The sequence below is a fragment of the Balaenoptera ricei genome, chromosome 16, assembly GCF_028023285.1.
Source record: "Balaenoptera ricei isolate mBalRic1 chromosome 16, mBalRic1.hap2, whole genome shotgun sequence".
Lineage (NCBI taxonomy): Eukaryota > Metazoa > Chordata > Mammalia > Artiodactyla > Balaenopteridae > Balaenoptera > Balaenoptera ricei.
The window spans coordinates 57209230-57222413 of NC_082654.1; the positions used below are offsets into that span (position 1 = coordinate 57209230).

Consider the following 13184-nt stretch of genomic DNA (forward strand, 5'->3'; position numbering starts at 1 on the left):
AATATTAGATAAGGGGTTAATATCCAAAGTATATAAAAAACTCATATAACTAAATAGCCAAAAAAAAAAAAAAGGCAATCCAATTAAAAAATGGGCAGAGGAACTGAACATTTTTCTGAAAGACGACACACGAATAACCAAAGGTACATGAAAAGGCGCTCAGCATCACTAGTCATCAGGAAAATGCAAATCAAAAACCACAATGAGGTATCACCTCACACCTGTTAGAATGGCTGTCATCAAAACGACAGGAGATAACACGTGTTGGCAAAAATGCGGAGAAACGGGAACCCTTGTGCATTGTTGGTGGGACTGTAAATTGGTGCAACCGCTACAGAAAATAGTATGGACGTTCCTCAAAAAATTAAAAATATAACTACCATATGATCCAGCAATTCCAAACATGGGTATATATCCAAAGGAAATGAAATCGCTATCTCAAAGAGGTATCTGCCCTCCCATGTTCACTGCGGCATTATTTACGATAGTCAAGACATAGAAACAACTTAAGTGTCCACGACTGGATGAATGATTAAAAATGTGACACACACAAACGGAATATTATTCAGCCATAAAAACGGAAATCCTGCCATTTGTGACAATACAGATGGACTTGGGGGTAATATGCTAAGTAAAATAGGCCAGACAGAAAGACAAACACTGTATGATCTCACTTATATGTGGCATCTAAAACAAACCAAACTCACAGAAACAGAACAGGTTGGTGGTTGCCAGAAGCAGGGGGTGGGTGAAAATGGGTGAAGGTGGTCAAAAGGTACAAACTTCCAGCTGTAAGTTCTGGGGATGTAATGTACAGCATGGTGACTATAGCTAACGATACTGTATTATATATTTGAAAGTTGCTGGGCTTCCCTGGTGGCACAGTGGTTGAGAATCTGCCTGCCAATGCAGGGGACACGGGTTCGAGCCCTGGTCTGGGAAGATCCCACATGCCGCGGAGCAACTAGGCCCGTGAGCCACAACTACTGAGCCTGCGCGTCTGGAGCCTGTGCCCCCCAACAAGAGAGGCCACGACAGTGAAAAGCCCGCGCACGGCGATGAAGAGTGGCCCCCGCTTGCCACAAGTAGAGAAAGCCCTCGCATAGAAACGAAGACCCAACACAGCCAAAAAAATAAAATAAATAAATAAGTCAGGAGCTCTTAAAAAAAAAAATATATATATATATATACATATATTGAAAAAAAAAGTTGCTAAGAGAGTAAATCTTAAAAGTTCTCATCACAAGAAAAAAAATTTGTTAACTATGTGAGATGATGGACGTTAAATAGACTTATTGTGGTGATCATTTCACAATATATAGACATATCAAACCATTATGCTGTATACCTGACACTAATACTATGCTATATGTCAACTACATCTCAATAAAATGGAAAAAAACCCAAACACCTAAGGGTGGAATATTTTCTTAAAAAAAGAGGAGGAGAACATGGTACCTGAGTAGCAAATGGCTCACCTGCAGTCAGGAGGGGAGCCAGCTCAAGGTGAAGAGGCCTGAAGCTCAGTCCTCCCCCACACTGATGAGCTACGGGACTTGGGAAAAGCCACCTGACCTATGCCTCAGTGGCCTCATCCAAAAACAGAAGAAAATGGAGCATTATGTGCATGCAAAACAGAGATGCCAGATCAACTGAAGAGCTTTCTTTCCTTCTCCAAGGGGGCCTGATGGAAAGAGGCATCTTGTTTAACGAGCTTCCTCCACCAAGGAGAGCTGCAGCTTGACAGCGTTTGCCTATTGGGCTGGGCAATTTCTAACCAAGCTCTCTGAACATCATCATATAAAGGGGGAGCCAGCAAGAGAGCTGAACCAGACCCTCTCTTTAATCCCCTCTGGCTCTGAGATGAGCACATCTACAGCTCTCTGAAAACACAATTCCAGAAACTAAGTGCCCAGGCAGAGTAGCTCAGCTGGGTGAGCAGTCACCATGAGGTGTTGGACGCCAATCCCTTGATTAATGAGGTGAATGCCAGAGCCCCCAACACTGTCACAGCCCCTCCTTCAGAGGCAATGTACTTTCAGAAGAAATACACGCTGCAGCTGAGAGGACAATAAGGTGTAAATCTCTCATTCTTCCAAGCATATGCAGAACAGAAATCTATAGAGGCAGATCCTTGCCTAAAGATCTGGACTTTTTTTAAAAAATCCAACTTGATAGGTTCCACCTTCTGCCTTGTACCAAGTACCCGACAAGGCTTACTTAAATGGATACAGGAGATGGATGTCATGCAGCAGGGCTTACAGCTGCCCTGCAATGCCAGCTCCTCGAGTAGGACAAGCCTATCTCCTCCTCAACCCCCCAGGGAAGCATTTTATATGTGGAGAGAAAGATGCTGAAAGCCACCTTCTCCATACCACTCCCTTATCTAACACAAAAGAAAAATGAGGCCCAAAGAAAGGGGACTTGCCTGAGATCACAAAGCATGGCTGGGGCAGAGCTAAGGCTTGAAGACAGGTCTTGTGACCCAGCACTCCACCCTACTCCCAAACTGTGAAAGAACCAGACAGAGGTGTCGCCTATAGGGAGCACAATGAACTAGAATCGGGCCGCTGGGGTTCAAGCATTCTTTCTTCCAAAGAAACTGCAAGCGCCTTGGCTGGGGAGCTACAAGAGGAATGCTATTTGCACAGGATCTGCAGAGACACTGCAGCACGGACGGGTAGACATTCCCATGCATGTGTGAACAGCAGAAGGCCCTGTAGGTTCAGCTTCCCTACAAGGGACCAATCCTATAAACAAGATTACCACCCCCATTAGACCTTTTCTGAGAAGAAAGAATGACCTCTCCAGTTGATGTGGCACCAGGCTTTTTTCACGCTTCCACCAGGGTAGCGGCCATGACAGCGTAACAGGCAGCATCCAAGCCTGTGCCCACAGTGCCCCCTCGTGGGAGTCTGCGTGGCTCACGTGACCTCTTGATTCCACCAAAGGGAAGGCCAGTGATGGGCCAGTCTGCAACACTGCCCTTCCTGGTCTCCACGACTGTGCCTCCTGTAATGTCCTTCTCTCCCCCCAACTCAGTGGTTCTCAAACTTCAACCTGCATCAGTACCTCCTAGGGGACATGTTAAAACACAGCTTGCTGGTCCCCCAGTTTCCGAATCGGTGGGTCTGGGGTAGGGCCTGAGAATTTGCATTTCTAACAAGTTCCAGGGGGATGCAGATGCTGCCAGTGTCGGACTACATTTGGAGAACTACTGCCTTAGCTAATCTCTCTGCACCCATCAAGACTCAGTGCAAATTCTAGCTCCTTACTGGGAAGTTCCACAAATGTCCCCAGCTGTACCACAGGCAGTCAAACCTGCATAACTTTGACCAAATGCACTAATCTCTTTGAGCCTCAATCTCTTCATCTGTAAAACAGGGATAAGAATACCTCCCTGATAGTGGTTATAAAAGGTAAATGAGAGAAATGAGTTCAATACCTGGCACATAGAAAGCACTCAATAAATGTTAGCTATTCTGTATTACTTTTATTAGCAGTAGTAACAGTAGTATTACTGTTTACTTGCCAGCTTCTTAAGGACAGAGACCACATCTCCCTCAGAGACACAGAATTCTCAGAGGCAAAAGGGACATTAGAGACTTTTTAGTCCAGTTTCCCTAACCTAGCTCGTCAGTAGCATCACCTGGAAGCTGTTAAAACGTCAGATGCTTCGGTGCCACCCAGAACTAGTAACTCTGGAAACTGGGACAAGAGACATGGGCATTTGCATTTTTAACAAGCCCCCAGGTACCACGCTTGGGACCCACGCATCCGGCCCTTGTACCTCACCTAAACACAGGGAAATGGAGGCCCAGGAAAGGGAAGCCCCTTGCCCATCCAGGGCCCCAGCCAGCTGTCAGCTGACTAGGGATCAGAAACCAGGTCTCCCGATTCCCAGTCTAGTCCTTTTCCCACTAAGCTAGACTGCTTGGATGCCATCTCAACAACCCCTAACCTCCTGCACAAATCCCCTCTCCAACATACATGAGCAGTCCAAGGGCTTAAGTACCCTCCATGCAAAGGAATTCACCATGACAAAGACAGTCAATCCACTGCTGAACATCTTATCTCTAAAGTTTTCTTTTATTCAACCAAAATACTGAACAAGATACATCCTTAGCCCAGCATACAAGGTTCCTCCCTGACCTGTTCCCTGCTGACCCCTCCAGCCTCATTTCCCACCAGAACCTCACTTGTCCCTAACTCCCAACCAGACCGTGGACACTGTTGTTCTGGGGGGTCTCACTTCCACAATGTCTAGCATACAGGAAAGGAGGTTCAAGGGTGAGTGGAAGGGGAAGGACAAATGAAAGTGAGGTGTCTTTACTCCCTAGGCTCACACTATAGGGCTCCAGAACTCAGGAAAGCCTCTGCTTTGCCAGCATAAATAAATCAAGTGTCACTGATGAAAGAAATTAAAGATGATACAAACAGATGGAGAGATATACCATGTTCTTGGATTGGAAGAATCAACATTGTGAAAATCACTATACTACCCAAAGCAATCCTTATCAAACTACCAATGTCATTTTTCACAGAACTAGAACAAAAAACTTCACAATTTATATAGAAACACAAAAGACCCTGAACAGCCAAAGCAATCTTGAGAAAAAAAGACGGACCTGGAGGAATCAGACTCCCTGACTTCAGACTATACTACAAAGCTACAGTAATCAAGGCAGTATGGTACAGGCACAAAAACAGAAATACAGATCAATGGAACAGGATAGAAAGCCCAGAGATAAACCCACGTACATATGGTCAGCTTATCTTTGATAAAGGAGGCAAGAATATACAATGGAGAAAAGGCAGCCTCTTCAATAAGTGGTGCTGGGAAAACTGGACAGCTACATGTAAAAGAATGAAATTAGGAACACTCCCTAACACCATACACAAAAATAAACTCAAAATGGATTAAAGACCTAAATGTAAGGCCAGACACTATAAAACTCTTAGAGGAAAACACAGGCAGAACACTCTATGACATAAATCACAGCAAGATCCTTTTTGACCCAGCTCCTAGAGAAATGGAAATAAAAATAAACAAATGGGACCTAATGAAACTTAAAAGCGTTGGCACAGCAAAGGAAACCATAAACAAGACGAAAAGACAACCCTCAGAATGGGAGAAAATATTTGCAAACAAAGCAACAAACAAAGGATTAATCTCCAAATTATACAAGCACTCATGCAGCTCAATATCAAAACCACCAACCAAATCCAAAAATGGGCAAAAGACCTAGACAGACATTTCTCCAAAGAAGATACACAGATTGCCAACAAACACATGAAAAGATGCTCAACATCACTAATCATTAGAGAAATGCAAATCAAACCTACAATGAGGGGTTTCCCTGGTGGCGCAGTGGTTAAGAATCCATCTGCCAATGCAGGCGACACGGGTTCAAGCCCTGGTCCGGGAAGATCCCACATGCCATGGAGCAGCTAAGCCTGTGCGCTACAACTACTGAGCCTGTGCTCTAGAGCCCGCAAGCCACAACTACTGAGCCCATGTGCCACAACTACTGAGCCCATGTGCCACAACTACCGAAGCCCACACACCTAGAGCCCGTGCTCCATAACAAGAGAAGCCACCACAATGAGAAGACCGTGCAGCGCAACAGAGTAGCCCCCACTCACTGTAACTAGAGAAAGCCCACATGCAGCAACAAAGAACCAATGCAGCCAAAAATAAGTAAATTTATTAAAAAAAAAAAAAAAACTACAATGAGGATCACCTCACACCGGTTGGAACCAATGATATGATTAATACTTTTTCTTATAATCTTTAGGAAAATCTGAAACAATTCAGTCCTCAGCATTAGAGATAATCCCTCATTCTTTCTGTGTCCTGTTAAAAAGAAGTACAGTTCTATATTTCAGTAAGAATTCTGAGATCCCAATAATATTATTTCAAAAAAAAAAATCTACAAACAATAAATGCTGGAGAGGGTGTGGAGAAAAGGGAACCCTCTTGCACTGTTGGTGGGAAGGTAAATTGATATAGCCACTATGGAGAACAGTACGGAGGTTCCTTAAAAAACTAAAAATAGAACTACCATACACCCAGCAATCCCACTACTGGGCATACACCCTGAGAAAACCGTAATTCAGAGTCATGTACCACAATGTTCAATGCAGCACTATTTACAATAGCCAGGACATGGAAGCAACCTAAGTGTCCATCAAGAGATGAATGGATAAAGAAGATGTGGCACATATATACAATGGAATATTACTCAGCCATAAAAAGAAACGAAATTGAGTTATTTGTACTGAGGTGGATAAACCAAGAGTCTGTCATACAAAGTGAAGTAAGTCAGAAAGAGAAAAACAAATACCGTATACTAACACATATATATGGAATCTTAAAGAAAAGAAAAAATGGTTCTGAAGAACCTAGGGGCAGGAAAGGAATAAAGACGCAGACATAGAGAATGGACCTGAGGACACAGGGAGGGGGAAGGGTAAGCTGGAACGAAGTGAGAGAGTGGCATGGACACATATACACTACCAAATATAAAATAGCTAGTGGGAAGCAGCCGCATAGCACAGAGAGATCAGCTCAGGGCTTTGTGACCACCTAGAGGGGTGGGATAGGGAGGGTGGGAGGGAGACGCAAGAGGGAGGAGATATGGGGATATATGTATATGTATAGCTGATTCACTTTGTTACACAGCAGAAACTAACACACGAGTGTAAAGCAATTATACTCCAATAAAGATGTTAAAAAAATCAATCAATCGTTACACCTCTGTGCTCTTGCAGCCAACCTGAAGTCTATTTTTGAAATAGGATTTCTCTTACCAGTAATGTATTGGGCAAAACTCTGCTGGAAGCCACCAGTCACCACAGCGCCTTGCACCTCACTGAGGATGACAAAGCCTACCTGCACTCTGCTCCCGCACGCTCCCACCTCATCCCCACTCTTCCCCTGCAGGATGACTGGTGCATCTCCGTGTGACCTTTCTCTACTTTCATAGCCCCAGTGAGACACCTGCTCCCGTGTGCCCTGATCAGATCACATCTTATCCCAGTTAGTGTTACTCTTGGAAGACTTTCTCGCCTCTGGAATCCCACCACCTAACTTAACATAATTACAGTCTGCTGCTTCATGCTAAGGAGCAGAAACCAGGCCATGAGACCCCAGACAAGGTGCTTAAGCCCCTCTGAGCATTGGGGGCAGGGACAGCTTCTTCACCCATCTCCCCAGCTACCAGAACAGGGACTAGTGCGCACAGCCGTTCAGTAAATGGGGAATTCAGATGGTCATCTATGACTTGTTCAGTAACACTACTGGCAACAGGCACCCTAACTACTAGTTAGACAAATACAGTACGTAGTAGGTATAGTCTTGCACACCATTATACACCCTGTGGAGGAAAGCTGCTCAATTAACATTTGTTTCACAATGGGTAAATGCATGACAACAAAGATTGCAGTCAGACAACTGCATTCTAATCCCACCCCACTACTTAGTTAAGTTGCTTAAGTGCTCTAAACCCTCTCCAACATGGGTCCAATGAGACCTGCCTCTTAGGATTATTGTACAGATTAAAGGAAATAATTGTTTATACAGTAACTGCCTCAGCTACAAGAGTATGGTGTATTTGTCAAGATGCTACCTTTAAGGAGAGCCCAGAATAACCAACTTGCCATTTAACCTCTTCTTTGGAGGGAAGAGAGCAGAGCAATTAAATGCTGGCTGACTACCTGGGCACATGCAGCTACAAGTGGAACAAAGGGGTACAGTTCTAAACTTCTTGCCAGACTCTTCCTTGCTATCCTCATGAAGCAACAGCCTCTCACAAGTGCCAAGTTGAGGGAAGGGATGTGCCCTCCCTGACTGTTGATGAGTAAAGTCAACTTTGCATTTTCACGGAGGCTCTTTCAAAGCCTGTTGACAGCTGTATGGTCTGGTTAATGTCAGGGCCAACAAAGTGCTGAATCTCCAATCCTAGAGTTCCACAGCACAACTGTGCACAACTGAATGCTAGTCCTTGCTTCCTGTCACACAGTTGCTCAGCACTTCAGTTTCCAAACTATTCTCACAGGTGCTTTATCATCTGAGGCTCAAAATAGCCCTGTGAGTCAGGTCGGCAGAGAAGGTACCCTTGGGGGCCCCAATTTAAAGAGAAGTTAACCCAATCAGGGGACCAAGCAACTTGCTCAGACACCCAGCTGGACTAGATGGAAGTTAAGCGGCATGCAGAGGGGACAAAAGACCAGCGGGCAGGTGGACAAGGGCGCAGGCTAGCTTGCAGGAGCAGAGGCCACAGGGGACGACAGAACAAACACCTACCCTGAGGCACAGCCCACCCTCTAACCTTGCCCACTGTCACCATGCAGGAAGGTGGGCCTGCTGTTGATTCTTCTGATAACTCAAGAGGCTAGGAACCTGGATCTTCATGTACGGTTTGTCCTATTTTGAAATGCTTTGCCTGTCCATAAAGCTTACTGACAAGACTGCCAGTTCGTGACGTTTGTAATATCCTAGCCCAGGCAGTTCCCCTAGAAAAACAGGCTCAACCAGAGTTAATCACGATTCCCTTCAAAGAGACTACTGGCTGAACGACTGCAAACTTCGCCCTCCCCGGGCATATCCCAATGGAAAAGCCTACACATCTTGTGACTTGGTTGCCAAACTCCACCTCATCAGGCTCCCTGCAGCTGTGCCCTGTCTTCACACCAACCCCTAGTACCTCACTCTGAAAACCACCTCCTACCCTTCGGTTCTTGCTCCATTGCTTCTTCTAGCCCTGCTCCTGAACTTTGTGACCACAGGGCCCTGGGGTCACCCCCCACCCCCGCCCACCACTGCTCGGCTTCATCTCCTGCCCTGTCCTGAGCCATCCCAAATATAACCTCTCCCAGCATCTTCTGCTTCTTGCCCCTACATGCTGCTCACCAGCCCATCTCTGCTCCTACACCCTAGATCAGTCCTGGGGAACTGCATCTCCACCAGGCATGGATGATCTCTGGCCTCCATGCACTGCCCATTTAAAAATGCCACTCACCTCAAATCCCTTAGGGATTCCACACCACCCATTAGCCATTTTGGTGAAAACGGAAGTGTGCAGACCTAAATCCCCCACTCCTCCAAACTCTTCCTATACAAGTGGACCATCTGATCTTATTTCCTGGTCCTATTAAGGGAGCACAAAGCAGATTCCCTAGCAATGGAACCCACAAGGCCATGCTTTCCACAAACCCAAGTATGCAACCTCAGCAGAGCCACACATGGAACTACACCCACCCCGCCCTCTGCACCCTGGGCCAGCAGGTTCAGGCTCCTCACTTACCTGGTCACATCCCTGCCCTCCCAGGCTATAGCTCCTTCTTCAAGTCAAGGCCTCTCACCAGGCTCTCTCCAAAATATTCAACCATTCCTTCCTGCAACACTCACATGCCTTCTGCTACCATGATTCTTGCTTTTTCCTGGTTCCCCTTTCAACCCAACCAGCCAAGCAGTCCTCTACTGCTTCCTGAGTTTTCTCTGAAGCTTTTCATCCACTGACATAGTTCTTAATAGCATTCATAAGCTTGACTCCTACATGGACCCACTTAAGGGAGAAACCAATAACACACCAACCTCAGGGAAGAATGACACCCAAAACCCATAAACCATTAATGCCTCTTCTGTCCCCTCCCAAACACCCAAGCTCTCCTACTCATGTTTCCTATCCTCTCAAAGGGCACCCCAACCCCCCCAGCAACCTTCAAACAACCCCCTCCTCAAATCCCCCAACCCCACACAACTGACCAATAACCCACATTTCAGGTTCTCAACCTTGACGCCTAAAAAAGCCAGTGTGAGAATAAGCATCTGGCAAAGAAAAAGTAGCACTAGATAACCCTCAATGCTTCATAAAACCCATGCACAATCAGATTTACCAAGCAATTACACATTACACACAAATATTCACCACTCTAGAGCCTTTTTCAAATTCCCCACCCACAATAAACCACTCATTTATCACATAAGCACAAGCCCGCAATAGACAAATAACCATTTTGACAGATCCTGTTTACTTCAGGATAAATGATGAGAATGCAATCTAGTAACTTAATTTCTATCAAGGCCAGCAAATTTTTTTTCCGTAACAAAGACTAAGTGGGGTTCTAGTAAGACCAAAAAGGAATTCAGGTTTCAAGAGTCTCTTTCAGAGACTGACCAACTATAATACCAAGTATTAACATGAGCACACCAGACTGGCCCTACATGCTCCCACGCTGCCAATACTCTACACCCTGACATCTTTGTGCCCTTAAAGGGAAGGACAAACACCACCCCAACATAGCAAGTTTTCACTGAATGCTTAATGGAACATGTGAACTTGGGCAGCACTCTAAATCTGTTGAACAGCAAACAAATTTTACAGCACTCCCAGTAAACTTCAAATACATTCCAAACAACCAGATATGTAAAAAGTCTTAGTTTATTAACTCTCTCATGAAAAATCTGCACAATCACCACAGACACAGTCACTGCAGAGTCTTTATTCCTTCTGTGAATTAAAGAAAAAGAAAAATTTAGTTAGCAACTGCCTTTAAAATTAAAGTTCAAAGTCTTCAACAAACCCCAAAATTAATGACACTCATGCAGAACGAACATTAGTAACCTAGACCATATTAAGTTTGTGTGATCTTAATACAATGTAAGCATCAAGATATAAAACTCACAAACATTCAAGTTAGGGATGAGACAAAAGTTTTGACAACAAAACCATGTCACTGCTAGTTTTTAAGAGGCACAACTCTTGAGAGCATTTGTAAATATACTTCTAAATCATTTCACATGCTCTATTTTTAATGACTGTCAACCAAGGAGTCTAGCAATCTAAACGAAAAGCTTGAATTATACCTGTTGTCCAATCTCCAGCTCACTGAATCAGTGGCAGGGAAGGGGGAAAGGAGGGAAGAGGGAAGAGAAATATTTCATTAATAGTCCCTTTTCAAACTCCTAAATAATCTGCATGCAATCAGATACCTTAATGACTACTTTGTTCTTTGCAATTGTATATAGAGCACTCCCTAGACACACTCACTGATTTTATTCCACCCAATTTTGAGAACAGCCTGCCTGATCACTATGGTTCGTAGGCTGCCACTGCCTACTTACAAATGAAGGCGCCTCTGCTTTGCTCAGCAACACCGTGCTGGGCACGCTAGCACCATCAACAGACCTGAGAATCATCGCAGACTGAAGTCTAATTTAACCACAAGGGGAGAGCTCTAAATGATCAAGCAAGTCTTTTAAAACCTGTCTCAGTTCAGTACTTTAAAAGCCACCATTCACAATCAACACAAGTAGTGTGAATTAGTATTTAAAAAGGCAGAACTCAGCTGATGTAAAAAAAATTCAATTGCTCTTCAAACATGAGACTATTCCTTAATTTAAAACAACTCTATTATACCCGAAAGGTGCAACTCCAACGTCTGAATTCCAACATCTAAGTTCAAACGACATTACTATGCCTTTTTTTATTTGAGCCAAAGAATACACGTGCTCATTTATGCATTCCTTTTCCAGCCGCTTTTCAGAGCAGTGCTAGCGAAATGCACTAGTGCAACCTGAAGCAGGAATAGTGATAGCTCAGGTCCCCACAGGGCTAAACTCTGCACGTCACCGCTGAGCACTAACACACGGGACTCAAAGGCCGAATGAAGAAAACAATGTGTAAAAAAGTTCTTCAGATCTAGATCAGAACACAAATATTGACTGTTTTTCAACTTCTGGAACTTCTGTCAACAGGTATTCTAAGCCTCGCAAACAGGGAGCGGTTCTTCTAACTAAGCAGCAAGCAGTTCCTCAGGCAATCCATTACCACAACTCCGTGGCACCTGGAAGTCAATGCGATTACAGCCCGGAGCAGGCACACCAGGTTTACTGCCTGGTCTGGCGGGGAGTCACGGTGAGAGGAAGCACGTGGAGTGGAGACCACCACTGTTTCAAAACCTTACCAGCCCCAACCCACTCTCAGCCCACTTTACATGTTACTGGTTTAGGCTGCTCAGATGTGCAAAATTATTTAAGTACCTGTGGGAAAAGCGTACTTATCAAAGGCTTTAATGTGAATATTCAATTATCTTGGAAATTTTCCAATTAAAAAAAAAAGGGCATCAGGTGGAAAGCTGGAGATCAACTAATAAAAAGCAATGGGACAGTAAAGGAGACAGTAAAAGGCAGCGTTGGGTATGTGCTCCCGGACAGAGGCTTTGCCAGATTTTCTGGACCAGTTTATCACCAAAGCTGCCAGAGAATCAACCAATCTCCAGAGTCCCCAAGGGAAAAACTGCTCATGACTGGATGAGAGAACCCTTCCCAAGCCCTGTGTTAAGTAAAGCCATTTCCTGGGTATGTGGCGCTCTGGAACACAGCATTTCCCAAGTGCCAGTTAAAAGCGGCTACCTTCCTCCACGGGGGCACTTCACAACTTAACATGCATTTTTGAGTTTCCAAAATAAACGTCATTTAAAGTTTTTCTCCTTTGCCCACAATATACTATTTTAAACCATAGCAGTGGTGTTATAATAGACTACACTACAAAACTCTCTTCCAAAAGCCAACATGCAAAGCATCAAAGCAAACTTAGTGAAGGTGATGCATCCCCACACCGTGCTCACAATCTCAGTACCTGCTAGGCACTTCATTTCTGATGAACAAGAATTCCAAGAAAGTAGAGGGAAAAGGCAAAAAAAAAAAAAAAAAGTTCACAGAACACTTGATTATTTGTTAATTTAACAACCCAACACCTTAATTCCGTTCAACTATTTACAATTAGCTAGCAAAGCTGGTAAAAAGCTGATCATTAAAATCACTTAAGTCCTGACTAACTGGAGAGGAAAGCAATGGAGGACTGTGCTACCTCTCCAGCATGCCAGGAAAACACGGGCCACATTGATTCACCTGCTTCTTCAATCAGCTGTCAATTTTAAGAAAATAAGTCTTGGGAAACTAGATCGGCTCCCCCTTTAACAATCTTTGTAATTAGCAGTAAAATGAAAACTTTCCTGATAGGACTTGCAAGGCACCCACCAGGATCACTCTACCGATCACTGAACCGATGTGGCCCCATGTTGTGCTAATCTGTGAGCTGACAAGGGGTGGGCAAAGCTACTCTACTGAGGTGTTAAGATACTACGTTACGTGGCTTCTCAAAACAGGTTACCTTCTG

At 44.5% G+C, this 13184-nt stretch overlaps 1 protein-coding gene across 6 annotated transcripts in view; it reads right to left on the reverse strand.

Annotated features, from left to right (window-relative positions):
• The window catches only part of RPS24 (ribosomal protein S24), a 441804-nt gene that overhangs the window by 425105 nt on the left and 3515 nt on the right, over positions 1–13184 (reverse strand). Inside the window, exons 5-7 of one of the 6 annotated variants that reach the window (XM_059899905.1) lie at positions 12645–12662; positions 10871–10892; positions 10428–10514 (exon numbers count right to left, since the gene is read on the reverse strand). In XM_059899905.1, the coding sequence (XP_059755888.1) occupies positions 12657–12662 (6 nt within the window). In that variant the 3' untranslated portion in view covers positions 10428–10514; positions 10871–10892; positions 12645–12656. Of the gene's footprint in view, positions 1–10427; positions 10515–10870; positions 10893–12644; positions 12663–13087; positions 13182–13184 lie in introns of those variants that run through there. The other 5 variants (XM_059899908.1, XM_059899906.1, XM_059899904.1 and 2 more) reach the window with 5 other exon arrangements.